Source organism: Macaca mulatta, chromosome 13, assembly GCF_049350105.2.
Source record: "Macaca mulatta isolate MMU2019108-1 chromosome 13, T2T-MMU8v2.0, whole genome shotgun sequence".
Lineage (NCBI taxonomy): Eukaryota > Metazoa > Chordata > Mammalia > Primates > Cercopithecidae > Macaca > Macaca mulatta.
In genome coordinates this window covers 95,753,455-95,770,836 of record NC_133418.1, presented here as the reverse complement: position 1 = coordinate 95,770,836, position 17,382 = coordinate 95,753,455, and the positions used below count along the sequence as shown (strand labels likewise).

At 41.7% G+C, this 17,382-nt stretch overlaps 1 protein-coding gene across 1 annotated transcript in view; it reads right to left on the bottom strand.

Moving 5' to 3' along the window:
* The window catches only part of ALK (ALK receptor tyrosine kinase), a 754,225-nt gene that overhangs the window by 11,669 nt on the left and 725,174 nt on the right, over positions 1 to 17,382 (bottom strand). Inside the window, exons 25-28 of the mRNA XM_015112031.3 lie at positions 13,461 to 13,553; positions 10,772 to 10,873; positions 1,345 to 1,479; positions 571 to 661 (exon numbers count right to left, since the gene is read on the bottom strand). Coding sequence (XP_014967517.3) covers positions 571 to 661; positions 1,345 to 1,479; positions 10,772 to 10,873; positions 13,461 to 13,553 — 421 coding nt within the window. The remainder of the gene's footprint in view (positions 1 to 570; positions 662 to 1,344; positions 1,480 to 10,771; positions 10,874 to 13,460; positions 13,554 to 17,382) is intronic.

Here is a 17,382-nt window from a genome sequence, read left to right as displayed (position 1 = left end):
GGGGATATTTTACATTCCTCAATAAGGATAAAACAAAATACACAAAAAGTGATTTGTACAGTATGAATGATACACAAGTATTATTGATGTTAAACTTTCTTCAGATTACTTTGAAATTTCATTCCCTTAATCCTCCTGACATACATAGTTGGACATACAATGTATCAATTATATGCATTTAATTATTTCACATGTTGCTATTTCTGCAGCCAGGCTCTAAACTATTTGCGAGCAGATGTGTTCCATACATCTGTGAAGCTTCAATTCTGGCTAATAAAACATTAGGTCCCCAGTAGGGACTTGGTAAATTCTTGTGGACTGTATTGATTCCCCAGTCTTACTGCGCGTCTGGCACTGTGCTGGGTGCTGGTGAATTTACTGGTATTATATTTTACAAAATGGGCAAATGGAGACACTAGTTATTCCATTTTAGACAAAATTAATTTTCACTATTGTGATCATAAATCTTATACTCTGACTGGCTTGACCTATTTCATATTTCGGTATTTGCCATCTTTAAGACTTTTCCATATAGAGTAAATGTTGATCAAGGGAAGAAAATGTTGCTACCTGGGTGCAGTATTCAATCCTCTCCAAAATGATGGCAAAGTTGGGCCTGTCTTCAGGCTGATGTTGCCAGCACTGAGTCATTATCCGGTATCTAAAAGAAGCAGCACATTAATTAAAATCAGGAGAAGCACAACGATGAAAAATATATTTTGTTCCAGCCCCAGGGTTGGAATGAATACGTTGAGGGTGGGAACTCGTCTAGGCCCGTGTACTTGGCCTATGCTGCCCCCTGCTGATTGGTCAAGGAAGAGTGTGCAGGTGTAAAGGTATCTAACACAGATATCCTGATGTTTACGTTAACTACGGCTGCTCTCATTCCATTCCTGAATTAAAGCCACTTCGGGGACAGAATATTCCAATTACATTTCCCATCTGCGTTGCTTGTGGGAAGGAAGTGAGGGGTGCCAGGCAGGGCAGCAGACATTGCAGGGAATGGAAATCTTTAAAGTAGACACGGACATACGGTGTACGGCAGCAGGGCCTGGGCCTGGGACACACATTCCCAGCAGGAGCTTGGGGAATGTAGGCTTGGTGAGTCCACAGCCTGTAGCCAGACAATGGACACTTTTTCTGGGATGGCATCATTGCTTTTGAGGGCCTGGGAGACCCACCCATCTCATTGAAGTCGCAGTCACATTCCCATCTTGGGGCATATTAAACGGAGGGCAGCTATCTACCCCTTCATCTTAAAGAAGCATATGTGACTCTGGATATTTTTTGAAAAGAAAAACTGCTTAGTAACTACTAGTAGAAAAGTTCCTAAGAGAGTCATACACAGGCCCAGGGCAGTTCTTGGGTGGGTCCATCCGGCCTCCACTGGTGACGAACTCCAGAACTTCCTGGTTGCTTTTGCTGGGATATGGCATATATCCGAGAGAAAAGATTTCCCACAGCAGCACTCCAAAGGACCTGGGCATGGGACAGAGGACATGGAGATGGATATAGACACATCCACCCACATTCACTCACACACTCACACAGGCACACAGACATACAATTTCAACCCTTTTTTTTGTTTCATTATACCCTTGGCCATAATAGAGAACTCTTAAAACGTAGAAAACTTTTAAAAATAAGAAAATACTGCACGTGATGCTCCCTTAAAAGACAACCACTGTTAATGTGTAAGTCGTTTCTGTGCTGAGATTTTTTTTTCACTTAGTCACAGTTATATTCAATATGCAATTTTGGACCTTGATTTTTCCGCACATTTCATTATAGCATAAATATTTTCCATGCCAGCACATATTATAAATAACATTCGGAATGGCTAATGGCTAGAAAACATTCCATTGAGTAGTTGGTTTGCCTTATTTCCACATTGTTTTCAGTTTTCAAAATATTTAAAATACTATGATGAACATCTTTGTGCATTTTTTAAAGGGAAGATTTTAAGATAAAGGCTCTGAATTACTAGATTAGGATGTACAGCCAGCTGATTCCATAGTCTCCTGCAGTTCTCTGAGCTTCAGTTCCATCTATCAGATGCCCACTCATCAACTTCACTGGCCTATTTTAATAGGCAACTCAAATTTAACATGCCCAAATGGAACTCTTTCTGTACACACACCATCTCCTCCTTCATTCTTTTCCAGCTCAGCAGCATCTCTGGTTATACGTTCAAGCCCAAAACCTAAGAGTCGTCCTTGATTCCATTCTCCCACACTCCTCCACTTCCCATCCAACAGTCAGCAGTCCTATTAACTCTACTTTCAAGATAGGTCTTGAATCCAGATAGGATAATCTAGTAATTCAGGGTGGTTACTGAATTAAAATGTAGGATAGTTCTAGTAAAATAAATAGATCAAAAGAATATGAATGTTGACAAATTCTTGATACATACTATTTGGTTTCCAAATGTGTTATTCTATTCATCTACCAGCACCATGTAAAAGCGTGGTAGACACACTCACCAGCATTGAGTATTCTTAATAACAACAACTTTTGCTGATTTTAAGGCAAAAAATGGTAGAATATTTTAAATTATGTTTATTGACTTGATAATTAACATGGTTGGATGTTTTCCCAAGTGTTTATTAATTCATTTCACTTTTTTCCTATGAATTGCTCATTTTTATGGTATCTATCAATTTTCTTTTTGATTTTTAGGCATTCTTTGTATGTCAGAGATGTTAACCTTTTATAAAAAGTTCAAATACTTTTATTAATTTCTTTCTTTTTTCTTTTTTCTTTTTTTTTTTTTTTTTGGAGATGTAGTCTTGCTGTTACTCAGGCTGGAGTGCAGTGGCACCATCTCGGCTCACTGCAACCTCTACCTTCCAGGTTCAAGTTGATTGCCTGCCTCAGCCTCCCAAGTAGGTGGGATTACAGGTGCCCACCACAATGTGTGGCTAATTTTTGTATTTTTAGTAGAGACAGGGTTTCACCATGTTGGCCAGGCTGGTCTCGAACTCCTGACCGCAGGTGATCCTCCCACCTCAGCCTCCAAAGTGCTGGGATTACAGGTGTGAAACACCACACCTGGCCTTAGTTACTTTCTAATGCTACTTTTTAGCATACCAAAGATTTTTATTTTGAGATAGTCAAACCTATTTTTTTAATGTCATGATTTCCTTTACTTTATAGTTATACAATCTTCCCTTCGCCAAAGATTAGATAAATATTTGCTATCTTCTTCTAGTTGTGTTTGTTTTCCCTCTCTTCTTAAATCTAGTTGGAATTTAATTTGGTGTCTAGTGTGAGGTAAGGACCTAAATTGATTTGCTTTTCAAATAACTACTCTTCCAACACTATGCATAAGATAATTTCCTCCTTACCCATTGACTCGCGATTAAAAACAGGTCTGTTTCTGGCTATATTTTCACTTCATCTATTTGTCTGCTTCTTGCATTGATACCATTCTGTTTTAATTTTTGTGTATTTGTCTTAATATCTGATAAGGCATTTTTGTCTATTTCTCTTTAAAAAATATTTGATTTCTCATTTGTTGTTTTAAAAGCTTTATGAGATGAATTCTTCATGTTCTAAAAGAATCACCTTTGATATTTTGATTAAAACTTTAAACCACTACTCTAATGATTAGCTTTTTGACAAAGACTATCTTTTAGTGTCTGACTGTAGTTTTCTGAGGTTAGCAAATATCACCACAAAAATTGTAGAGGAAAATAGTTCCTCCATCTTCTAAAAACATGGGGTGCTTTTATTGTCGTCATCTGTGTGAAATTTCAAAGACTGTTGTGAGAAGGATTGGGCAAAGATATTTTCCCTATTTTTCAGGTGAGAAGGTTGAAGCAGAGGTTATTATACAACTAATCTGAGACAGACTGGAATACATTATTAGATCTCTTGATTTTGCTACCTACAAATTGCCTGGCACGCATATTCTTCCTTTCTGTTTGGCGATCTTACTTCCCTTCAAGGCAAAACTAGGCAAAATCAAATGAGCCAGAAACTGGCAATAAGGCCTAAAGAATTACAGCTATATGTTTTCCACTTTTCTAGATAGATACAGGTTATAGCATCCTTTGAGAGCACTAATAGAACTGCACATGGATATTTATTTTCTTAGAGTTCAAGGGAGCAATAAGTAGTATTGGTCATAGAACTTTGATAATTTTGAACAAGTAGGATTGTCCTATTTGCAAATAACAATACCAGATACCTAGTTAAATTTGAGTTCCAGATAAGCAACAAATAGTTTTTTTAGTATATGTATGCTCCAATATTTCTACTAAAAAACTATTTGATGTGCATCTGAAATTCAGTTTCACTGGCCATTTTGTATTTTATCTAGAAACCCTACAGATAGGGCAAATCTATATTTTGTATGCCAGATGGTTCTTTCATCACCTATAAGCCTGCCCTAAATAGGAGCGACAAAGTCCAAAGCTTTGCACCAGAGCATTTAAAATCAAATAAAGAGAAATATATACATATATATATATATACTTAAAACTTCACTTTCTTTTTGTATTAAACTTGCTCTGCCTGAAATGATAGAAATAGCATACATTATTGCTGATTAAACTGTTAAACATTTGAATCAATGAAGATAACAATCTGATAAAAGATTTTAAAATAACAAGCTGCTCTGTGTCAGCCTTTAAAAGCCACATTTTTTCTCCTTAATCATAACCTGAAAGGAGGTTATGATTAAAGAAAAAAGGCCATTGTGGAAGATGGTCTCCAGGTGTGATACAGGGTATGCTCTTAGGAAAAATGGGAGCCAAAAATTAATATCTTTAAATGTCCATCCAGCAGATTCCAAGATCTCACACAGCTCTTTGAGCTTCAGTTTCATCTATCAGATGCCCACTCATTAGCTTCACTGGCCTATGTTAATAGGCAACTCAAATTCAACATGCCCAAACGGAACTCCTTCTGAACCCACACCATCTCCTCCTCCATTCTTTCCCAACTCAGCAGCACCTCTGGTTATGCATTTGTTCAAGCCCAAAACCCAGGAGTCATCCTTGACTCCGTTATCCCACACCCCTCCATTTCCCATCCAACAGTCAGCAGTCCTGTTAACTCTACATTCAAGATAGATCTTGAGGCTGGGCGCTGTGGCTCACGCCTGTAATCTCAGCACTTTGGGAGGCCGAGGTGGGCGGATCACTTGAGGTCAGGAGTTAGAGACCAGCCTGGCCAACATAGTGAAACTCCGTCTCTACTAAAAATACAAAAATTAGCTGGGTGTGGTAGCACAAGCCTGTAATCCCAGCTACTTGGGAGGCTGAGGTGAGAGGATTGTTTCAACCCAGGAGGCGGAGGTTGCAGTGAGCTGAGATGGTGCCACTGTACTCCAGCTTGGGCAGCAGAACGAGACTCTGTCTCAAGAAAAAAAAAAAGTCTTCAATCTGACTACTTTGCACTACCTCCACTGCCACCACCAAGCCACACCACTCTCCTCTTTCTCTCAGCTAGCAATGTGCAGGATTTTCTTAACTAGTTTCCTTCTTCACTTACCTGCCTCTAGCGTAAATTCAATGGCAGAGGGATTTTTTTTTTTAAAAAAAGCAAAGATCATATCACACTCCTGCTTACAACCCTTCAACTGGCATCCCATGGTGTTTAGAATAAAATCCACATCCCCTCATCTGAGCTCCAAGGCTGTCTGTGTTGTGACCTATCCCTTCCACCCCTACTGGCCCTGGGCTCCCTTAGCTCCGACCATCAGGACTTGATTTAATTTCTCAGCAAACAAGCTAGGCTCATTCCTGCCTCTGGCTGTTCACACTGGCTTTTTTCTGGAAAGTCTTTTCCCAGTTCTTTCCAAGGCCTGCCCTTTCTGTCTTTCAGGTATTGAAGTTACCTCCTGTGAGGAGCTTCCCCCCGCCCACCTTTGCCAAAAATCCCCCAGCTCCTCCTTCTTCTGCCTGATTGTCTTAGAGCACTTCCCAATCCCTGCAGCTATGTAATTTGTTTAAGCATTCCAATTGTGAAACAGTCAAAACTTTAAAAAGAACCAGAGTATCTATGTATCTAGATGTTAATCTTTTGCCTTATTTGTGTCAGCTCTCCCTTTCTTTATGAAGACTTAAGAGACAGGAAGACCCCACCTCCCTCTCCGCGCTCCGCTGCAGTTAGACTGTATCCTACCCTTGTATGTTTCACAGTTTTAAACAATGCCTGAAAGCACAAACAATACTCTGTATTATAGACATTTTTTACATTGTAAAGTTATACATAAATGATATCCTACTCCTTTTTGTAATTTGCTTTTTCCCCACTGAACACTGTTTTTGAGATTTATCTATGTTGATACATGTAGGTTTAGTGTGTTCTTTTATACTGCTGAATAGTTTTCCATGATATAAGTAAACCACAGTGAATTTTTCCATCTCCTAGTTGAGGGGTAGTTGGGTTGGGTTTTGTTTTTATTTTTGTTTTGCTTTTTCTCGATGGTAAACAATGTTGCAAGTGAACATCCAGCGCCCAAGTCTATTTGTGTCATCTTCTCTCTAATACTTAAAAATAGGAGTGTTGGGTCACGGGATGTGCATGTGTTCAGGACAATTACTTAATTGCTTAAGTTATTCTCTGTCTCTGGATCCCCTGGGTTGCTGGTGCTCTAACTTCACTGCATATCATATCAGAATCATCTGTTAACACACAGATTGCGGAGTCCCACCCCTAGAGTTTCTGTTGTATTAGGCCTGAGGTGGGGGCTGAGGATTCGCAGTTCCCAGGTGGTGCTGATGGACCACACTTAGAGATCCACTGGGTTACGTTAAAACCAAATCTCACTGGTGTAAAAACAACAAAGGCTCTTGCTCTCATTATGTGACGCTGGTCAGAAAGGCAGCTCTGGCCATTCGTGGACATATCGGGTTATGACATGATCTCAGCGCCGGGCTTTCAAAATGTGGAGGTTGTTCATTCATGCATCGTCTTCTTACGTTTCCTGTGGTGCTGTTAAGTGATTTGATGCCATTTGGATTCCTTATGTTTTATCACTAGTATTTTTTACTATTAATTTTTAAATTTTTCTTCATGGAAGTTTGCAGGATCTTTATCACCATTGGCCTGATGATGTGCCTTTTTTTTTTTTTTTTTTTTTTTTTTTTTTTTTTTTTGAGAGACAGAGTCTTGCTCTGTTGCCCAGGCTAGAGTGATCTCGGCTTACTGCAACCTCCGCCTCCCAGGTTCAAGCAATTCTCCTGCCTCAGCCTCCCAAGTAGCTGGGATTATAGGCACCCACCACCACGCCCAGCTAATTTTTGTATTTTTAGTAGAGATGGGTTTCACCATCTTGGCCAGGCTAGTCTCGAACTCCTGACCTCATGATCCAACCACCTTGGCCTCCCAAAGTGCTGAATTTCAGGCATGAGCCACTGCGCCCAGCCAAGGATGTGCCCTTTTTATCCACGGTGATTGGCACTTGGTGAATTCTTTCATTCTGGAAATTTATGTCCTGTGCTAGGAAATCTTGAATGATTTCTCTGCTGTCTTTATTCTCTTCATTTCCTCTGTTCCTTCTCTCTGGGACTCCTATTTTGTCAGCTAATTGGACCTTTTGGTTTATACCCCTTAATTTTTTAAATAAAAATTCTTATATTTTCCTATATTTCCCATTTCTTTTTAGGTTTATTTTCTGGAAGGTTTATTTAGCTTCACACTCCATCCTTTTCATTACTTTTACATTTCTGTCATCAAATTTTTAAATAAGATTTGTTTTTTAGAACAGTTCAAACTTGGAAGAAACTGTGAATACAGAGTTCTCCTGTACCTCATACTCGATTCCTGCTACTTTTAGCATCACATTAGTATGATACAGTTGTTACAATTAATGAACCACAATTAAGGCATTATTGACTGAAGCCCATACTTTATTCAGCTTTCCTTAGTTTTCACTGAATGTCCTTTTTCTATTCCAGATTCCCACTAGGATATCGCATTACATTGAATTGTCCTGTTTCTTTAGGCTTCTCTTGACTATAACAACATCTCCGACTTTCCTTGTTTTTTATGACCTTGACAGGTTTGAGGATCTGGTCAGGGATTTTGTGGAATATTCCTCAATTGAGATTTGTCTGTTCTTCTCATGATTAGACTGTAGTTATAGGACATGGGGAGGAAGAAGACCACAGAGGTAAAGTACCATTTTCATCACATCAGGGGTGCATACCGGCAACACGACCCAGTCCTGTTGCTGTTTTTGTTGTTGTTGTTGTTGTTGTTATTATTATTATTATTTGAGATGGAGTTTTGCTTTTGTCGCCCAGGCTGCAGTGCAGTTGCACAATCTCAGTTCACTACAACCTCCACCTCCCAGGTTCAAGCATTTCTCCTGCCTCAGCCTCCTGAGTAGCTGGGATTACAGGGGCCCACCACCATGCCCAGCTAATTTTTGTATTTTTAGTAGAGATGGGTTTCACCATGTTGGCCAGGCTGGTCTCGAACTCCTGACCTCAAGTGATCCACCTGCCTTGGCTTCCCAAAGAGCTGAGATTACAGGCAGAAGCCATTGTGCTTGGCCCCTAGACTTATCACAGTTGAGGTGGACTTTGAGCACCTGGCTGAGGTTGTATTTGTCAGGTCTCTCCACTGTGAAGTTTCTTTTTCCCATCTGCCCCAGCCCTATACTCTTTGGAAGAAAGTGAGAACACGCAGCCCACACGGGCTTCAGGGCAGCCCTGCCCATCTCCTCGAGGCTGCCTCTTATCACACTTGGATTTCCTCATCCTCCTAAAAGTATTGTTTAAAATAACCTTTTGTCGTCCATTTATGGTTGCAATAGTTTTTCTGATCTTTTGGAGGATATTATAGTTTTTAAAAAAAGTTTTCCTAAACTTTCTACATGTTTCTTCTTTCAAGTTCCTTTTTATATGTTTGTTTTCTTCAGATTAGAATATTTTCTCAAGTGTTTGTTGATTCTTGGTTGTCTGTTCATATTTTAAGACCGGGACATTAAGAAGCCATTGGAAAGTTCTGTGTAAGACATTGGCTGGTGGGCAGCTTGCTTGCTTGTTTCACTGGGTGCAATTTTCTGTGACTGCTGTAAAAAAAACAAAACAAACAAACAAAAAACTACATGCTTGGTGGCTTAAAACAACGTAAGTTCATTCTCTGAGAGTTCTGAAGGCCGGACCTCTGAAACTGGTATCACAGGACTGAAATCAAGGTGTCAGCAGGGCTGTGTCCCCTCCGGAGGCTCTAGGGGAGACTCTGTTCCCTGCTTCTTCTGGCTTCTGGTGGCTGCGGGACCTCCTTGAGTTGGGACCGCATCTCCAGTCTTGGCCTCTGTGCTCACACTGCCTCTTCTTTTGTGTGTATGACATCTCCTGGTCCTTCTCCCTTATATGGATACTTGCGATGGCATTTAGGGCCCACCTAGATAATCCAGGACAGCTGCCCCACTCTAGGATCCTCAACTCCATCACATCTGCAAAGACCCATTTTTCTTATAAGGCAACATTCTGGGCCTCTGGGATTAGGACGTCATACCTTCAGGCGGCCATTATTCAGCCCACTGCACCTGTGCCCCACTTGGCAGTGCTGTATCTGTAATTTTCTCTTCATCGGTCCTCCAAAGAGAAATGATCTGATCTCCTGCCCAGTTGCCAGTGTTCTTGGTGCTGAGGGGCCAGTGGGGGCCAGGACCAGAGAGAATTCAGTTCAGTCTCGGAGAGAGCCCCAGTCTTGTGCTGATGGTAGATGAGGGACAGCCAGCAAGCTTCAGGGGAGAGGAGCTCAGCCACAGGATTTAGTTATTCCTTAAACAGACCTTTCATGAATTTTCCTGTTTGCTATACCTCCCCTTCTTTTATTCCTCCCTCCCTCTCTTCTCTCTCCCCCTCCCTCCTACCCCCTCTTCCCTCCCCCGCTTTCTCTCTCTCTCTCTCTCTTTCTCCCTCTCTTGCTTGCCCAGGTTGGAGTGCAGTGGCATGATCATAGCTCACTGCAGCCTTGACTTCCTGGGCTCAAGTGATCCTCCCATCCAAGCTTCCAGAGTAGCTAGGACCACATGTGTGTACCATGACACCTGGCTAATTTTTAAATTTTTGGTAGAGATGGGGCCTTTGCTATGCTACCCAGGCTGGTCTTGAACTCCTGGGCTCAAGCAGTCCTCCAGCTTCAGCCTACCAAAGTATTGGGATTACAGGCGTGAGCAACTGTGCCTGGCCTACACCCCTACTGTCAATTTCTGGGCCTTTCTGGGGCTCTTAGGCCGAGGGAACCAGCCCTGCTTCTGGATCTGGACTGTTGGTTTAGAGATCCACTTTCTAGTCTTCTTAGTAAGGTACCACGTGTTCATGACTTCCCAGTTTCCAAAATTTTGTCATTGTTGTGTCCTTGTAGGGTTTAATGCAAATAAAAGACTCCCTTTATTGCGGCGTGTGTGTGTGTGTGTGTGTGTGTGTGTGTGTGTGTGTACTTCGTGAAGGGCATGCGTTCAATCTGCCATTTAAAATTACATGTGACTGTTAATGTGTGGTCCTTCAGCCAGCAATGGCAGCATCACTCTGGGACTTGTTAGAAATGCACATTCTCAGCTAGATCCCAGACCTTCTGAATCATAAATTCCCAGGGTAGGGTCCAATAATCTGAATTTTAACAAGTCTTTATGAATTCTGATATATGCTCACATTTGAGAACCACTGTTGTTGGGTGTATTGATTCTTCTCTTTTCCCTCCCTGCTAACACAGGGGCTCCCGGCTTAGAGTATGGAATCATTTGGCCCAGGAGCACCACCTTACGGCTGCAGGGATACCTGGAGGATGATAGCAGACTTACCATGTGTCTGTTTTAGAGGTGAATATTCCTTCCATGAAGGCCTCTGGGGGCATCCACTTAACTGGCAGCATCGCACAGCCTCCCTTTCTGTAGTAGCTCGCCCTGTGGGGAAGGAGAGGAAAACCAAACTAGGATCTGGAGATGGCACTAAGCATCCGCTCTGTCGGGAAAGTTGAGAAAGTGGGAACAATATAGTCTACCCATTAAAGGTCTAAAATTAACCAACGGTCCTTGGTGGTTCAGGAGGAGAGCAGGGGCACACAGATCTTTTAGTTAAGAACGTTGGTGTCATTTAATAGAAGACAAAATAACCCATGAGAGGCATGAGAGGAATGATCTATGCAATGACTAAGATACCTGCTAGCAGATGTTTAGCTTTCCTGTTGGGTTTTGTTTGTTATAGCTCACAATGAATAACATTACTGCAACCTTATAAGTATAGTGTGTTTCTGATGATCTGCAGTAATGCAAGATCCAAAATGGGAGAACTGAGAGCAGGGCTTGTGTCTTAATCATTTTGGATCCTCTGACACTCACAGCATTTAGTTCAGTGTAGGCAATCAACCAGTAATCTAGACAGCTGTGTGGACCCTGCCTGCCATGACACACCCAGACAAAAGAACACAGGGCTAGGCGTAGAGTTGGTTTGCAAGGTAGACGAGTTAATTTACTAGTTTTCATCAGTAATGTCATTAGTGCAACTCACTGATAAAAACCAATAAATTAACTCATCTGCCTGTTAGGCCAATTGCATGTCTAGCCTGGTATTCTCCTCTCTGAATGTGTTACAGGAGGCAGCTTCCTGCCAGCTGTTGACATTAATTAATTACCTCAATAAATATGTACTGAATATTTAGTGTGTATCAAGTACTCTGCCATGTGCTGAGGACATAAATAGGCCAGTCTCTCTCTCCCAAGGATATTGTTTGGTGGAAGAAATGGATATATATGCCTTGCATTATAGAACACCACATACAGTAATGTATGTGCAAGGCTCAGTGACACAAATGAAGAATGGATTCATTCTACTTGAGGCAGGGGTCAGGGACAGGGAAAGCTTCACAGAAGGGCACTCATGGAGCTGAGTAGGAAAGACGCTCTCCCAGAAGACCATTCCTGACCCGTGCCATTGCACAAAGTATAGAGTAGGTGGGGAACGAAGGACTGTAGATAACTTTGGGTGGTTGAAGCCTGGAGCTGGGAGCTGTCAGAGCTGAGCCTGGGAAGGAAAAGTCAGGTAACAGAGGGCTTGAGGAGGCATGCTGCAGCATTTGTATTTGAAATGAGAGGCAGTCTCAGGGTATTCTGAGGAAGGAGAGGAAGGAACACTGAGCTTGTGGGTAGCGTTAGAAGATGATGTGGAGCAAAGGAGAGGAGTACGACAGATAGCAGTGGTAGACGCTCCAGAAACGTCTTTACTACATCTTCCACGTGCTGCTGCCCCGTGGTAACGTGATAGCCTCAGCATGCTCACCCCTCTGGGGACTGTTACCATGTTTGACTGAGGCCTTGAGGGGTGGTGTCTGGATCAGTCTCACCTACTCTCCATTACCACGTTTGACTGAGGCCTTCAGGGGTGGTGTCTGGATCAGTCTGACTTACTCTCCAAAGAGTTAAAGCTCCATATAACCACTGCTCCTCTCTCTACCCCTGTGAGTTAGGGAAGGGGTCATCCCATGCAAGGAGGGACTTGCTCAGCTCACATAGCAAGTCAGTGTTGTAAATAATCAGGGGAAAAAAAGGAACTAGGGGCTGGGAAGAGAAGAGTGAGCAAAAGTACAATTAAAGTAGTATTAGCTTTTAAAATTGAAGAAAATGTTTTTAAATGTAGCCTTGAAAATGCGGCAGGGAAAAAAAAATAAGGCTGTGTTAGGTACTGATGGGTTCTGCACTGTACTCCACATCTCCTGGGGTGGCGAAAGCTGAGCAATGAGCCAGGCCCTGCATCCTGCCTGATCTGGGATGCAGGTGCTTGGGGTGATAGAAGCCATAGCCACTTAGAATTCCTGAGGACTGAGAAGAGGAGTTGAGGAAGTTCAATAAAGTTCGCTTTGAAGGTCTTTCCACATCAGGTATCCAAGTTATCCCATGTCTCAGAGCATGGCCGGATTAGAGTTGGAACCAATGGACAACCTAATTAAGAACTTGGTGTCGGCTGGGCATGGTGGTTCACACCTGTAATCCCAGCACTTTGGGAAGCTGTGGTGGGCAGATCAACTGAGGTTGGGAGTTTGAGACCAGCCTGACCAACATGGAGAAACCTCGTCTCTACTAAAAATACAAAATATTAGCCGGGCATGGTGGCGCAGTAATCCCAGCTACTCGGGAGGCTGAGGCAGGAGAATCGCTTGAACTCGGGAGGCGGAGGTTGCAGTGAGCCGAGATCGCACCATTGCACTCCAGCCTGGGCAACAAGAGCAAAACTCTGTCTCAAAAAAAAAAAAAAAAAAAAAAAAAAAAAAAGAACTTGGTGTCAATTATTGCAGGAAGTGTGATCCTGGATTTAGGCCTTCAGGCATGGTCACTAATTCAAGTTTCCCATGTCCTGAAAAGGAACTTAGTGAAATTTTAGGTGGAAAGTTGACAGGGTACCAGGAGATAATGTAAGGGACAAGCAGCCACACCCCATTCGCTTGAGGGGCTGAGGTGGAAGAGACAGGCCTCGAGGGATGAGGCAGTCTTTACTCACCTGTAGATGTCTCGGGCCATCCCGAAGTCTCCAATCTTGGCCACTCTTCCAGGGCCTGGACAGGTCAAGAGGCAGTTTCTGGCAGCAATGTCTCTGGGAAGAAAGAAAATGCATGTCCTAATTTTATCCCTAGGAAGATAAGTATACTATGTCCGTCACTAGGATTTTATCTCCAAGCTGAAGTTTAAATAGTTCCTTCTCCTCCCTATATTTCCTTTAGTATAGTATTCTTCAGTGTGAGAGAAACAGCCTTAACAATTCTAGGCCTCACAACTACAGAGAAATGGAAAAGGATTAGGGGAAATGATTAAAAATGTTTAATGGGGCAATCATAATGAAATGCAATACACTAAGAACTAGGATTTATTGGCCTTTTACTATGTGCTAAGTGTTGTTGTAAGTGCTTCATATATAATTCTCACAACAACCCTATAAGACACAAGGTGCTATTACTGTCCTCATTTTACTTTTTAAAAAGTAAGCTAAAAGTAGATAACATAGGGTCATAAGGAATGTTATTTGGCCTTAGGCAGATTTGGAACAAACCACTGGTTGGTTTCTGCCAGTTGTTTGGAAAAGTGTTTTAGAACAGCATGACTTCCCTGAAATCAAATTCAAGTAGATTAAGATATTTACAAATATTTCTAGTTTCTTGTTTTGTTTTGAGACGGAGTCTTGCCCTGTCGCCCAGGCTGGAGTGCAGTGGCGCGATTTTGGCTCACTGCAACCTCTGCCTCCCGGGTTCAAGCAATTCTACTTCAGCCTCCCAAGTAGCTGGAATTACAGGCATGCAGCACCACACCTGGCTAGTTTTTTGTATTTTTAGTAGAGACAGGGTTTCATCAAGTTGGCCAGGCTGATCTTGAACTCCCAACCTTAGGCGATCCACTTGCCTCGGCCTCCCAAAGTTATTATTATTATTTTAAATAAGCCATTATGGTTCTTTTGTCCATGATTTTATCTAAAGCCTTTGCTAAGCTACATGACTGAAGAATCGCTTCTTTCAGGTGATAAAAAGTTGTCATCTCTGCTGTTGACTCTAGATGACCTGCTTTCCTGTGGCCTGCGCCTGAGGCATGGTCAACCACTGTCCAAGACTCATCAGCTTCTACTGTCTGACTGCTTACCATTCTGGTCATGCATGTAGGAATGAGGGATACAGCCAGAAGAAGTCTAGGATGGGTCTCTAATAATATTAAGGTTCCTGTGCAGAAAAAAACAAGATGTACTTAGGGAGCACAGCTGCTGTTTTCATGTTCAACTGGTTTCATGATGGTTCTGATCCTAGGCTGAGAAAGGACTTAGAGAATCAACTGGCTGCTAGGATAGTATTTAAAAAATAGGATCTTGATTGGGGATCATGGCTGAGGGTACAAGAATAATGGGTTCAGGTAGGAGATTCATGTTGTTAATGCTGCTGACCTGATCCAGAAGGTTTAAGTTGAATTTTGAGGTGGTGTATAAAATGCCCCCATAAAACCATACACGCATAACACATATGACATCAAAAAGGAAGAAAAATAGTTGGCTGTATAGCCATTAATTCTCAAGAGAAATATAGCAAAGTAGACCAGGAATAATATTTATGGCTCCAGAAAAGTCTTTACACTGATGCGTATGGAATGGTTGCTTTAAAAAGTGATCGTGAATTTAATGGCAAGAAGGTAAATGCAATATACAGAACATACCAAGAGTTGGGAGAATGACACATCATTCATGAAATGGCAATGAACCATGTCCAAAGGAAAAAGATCTAATTTTTTTAAAAAATGGAAGCATGTGGATCTGGTAAGGAAGTTCCACTCTGAATTCCAAAAGCGTAGAAGTATACATGTGTGGAAGTCCATGAATCTTAAGAGCAGATAAAGGGTGGAGGGAGAGAGAATTTGAGGCAACTTTGTTGTGGGTATGTACCATAGACCTCTTAGCTAGTTAGAACATGTAAAAGACGTTTTTTTCCATACAAATGACCAAATTACCCCAGAAGAAAAGCTTTGATTGAGATGGACAATTTCTGCCAGAAGTTTTCTTTTGCTTAAAACAGATCATCTGATACCTTATTGATCTGGTGTTTGATAATTTAATTTCTTAAAAAGGAGAAAAGAGCAATAAACGATTGCTTTGGGATCTAATTCCAACCTTCAGTAACTATTTCTAGATATGGAAGTGACAGGAGTCTTGAGGGAATGTAATCCTGTTAACATCATAACAACAGAGCATTGGGTATCATCGAAATGTCTTGTGGCTATAGGAAAGCAGATGTCAAAAGGTCAGAGGACAAATGGAAATGATCCCTCAGCCAGAGAATCTGTACGCTATGGTGACCAACGTGGGCAGAGATCCAAAAAAAAGGAGAAAGGATCCCAATGCTAAGTGAAGGAAGACATCTGGTCACCAAGGTGACACAGGTTGCTCTCAGAGGAGTCCACACTTAAAGCACATGGACAAAAGATGGAAAGATGACTCTAATAAAGGACGACTTCAAAAAGTGCACAGCTTTGTCTCGACTGAGTAATGGAATGGCAAAGCCCAGAGTTGAGATTTATGGAAAGTTCTGGGTACAACGCAAAGGACAAGAACAGGACTGGGGAGCGGGGGAAAGGGCTGAAAAATGACCTTAAAAAAAGAACAGAACTGATACAGTCTTAGAAGCAGCAGATGGTGGAGCTGCTCCCAGCTCCTTTTTTGCTTTCATTATTTCTATGAAGCAGCATGACCTGCAAGTTGGAAAGGGTTAGAAGCTAGAGGGAGAACTGAAGGCCAAAAGGATGAAGTGACAGTAAGAGGATAAGCTCTTCTGAGAGCTGATTGCCTCCTGTTAGGAGTGACTTTGGAACTTAGGCAGGTGTACTTCCTGACTTCTCGTTTCCCCGTTTTTATTAGGTTGAAAGCATAGCTTGTTATATATTTGCATACTTTTCTATTCCTTTCCTTTTTTTTATTTTGAGACGGAGTTTCGCTCTTGTTGCTCAGGCTGGAGTGCAATGGCGTGATCTCGGCTCACCGCAACCTCCGCCTCCTGGGTTCAAGTGATTCTCCTGCCTCAGCCTTCCAGGTAGCTGGGATTACAGGCACCCCCTCACCACGCCCGGCTAATTTTGTATTTTTAATAGAGATGGGGTTTCTCCATGTTGGTCAGGCTGGTCTCGAACTCCCAACCTCATATGATCCTCCCTCCTCAGCCTCCCAAAGTGCATGATAAAATTACAGGCATGATAATTTTCTATTTCTAAGCTCTTACAGCATCTCTCATTTCCTATTTTGTACTTACATATTTTAATGATTATGAACATGCCTTAAACTCTTTGAAGACATGTGTTAATAAATTATTGTGAGTTCACCAAGTTATTATTTACTACATTAGAGGCAAATCATTAAGTAAGAGCTCTGCAAAGAGCCTGATGATCTGTTTTAGTTTTCTGATTTCAAGCTGTCAGCTGAGAAAGTCATCAGCTTTCACAAGGAAAGACATACATGATATATGATGTTCATAGCATGATGTCCCAGTCCATACAGCTTTTAAACACAAGAATGATTATAATAGAAGAAATGAAGTATAGAAGTAATGAAAATCATCATTATGCTTCATTTCAGAGTATTTTAGAAAAAAATAATATATCCAACAAACATTGTGTCCCCATTATATGCCAGGTATACAAAGATGAATACAACAGCATCCTTGCCTGTAAGCCACCCATTGTCAAAAATGCAATTCCTTAACTTCCCCATATGGAGCCCAGTTTTCTACGGGGGGGGAAGCCTTAAAGTGATATAGGACTTGAACATTCAAGATACAGGCAGGGGGCCTCACAGGAGGTTAAGAATTAACTTATTAACTTATAGGTCTCCAGCCCTGGCAAGGATATTTTATGACACCTGTTTTATGTAAGGGGCAAGTGAAACCCTGATAGAATAAGTTACC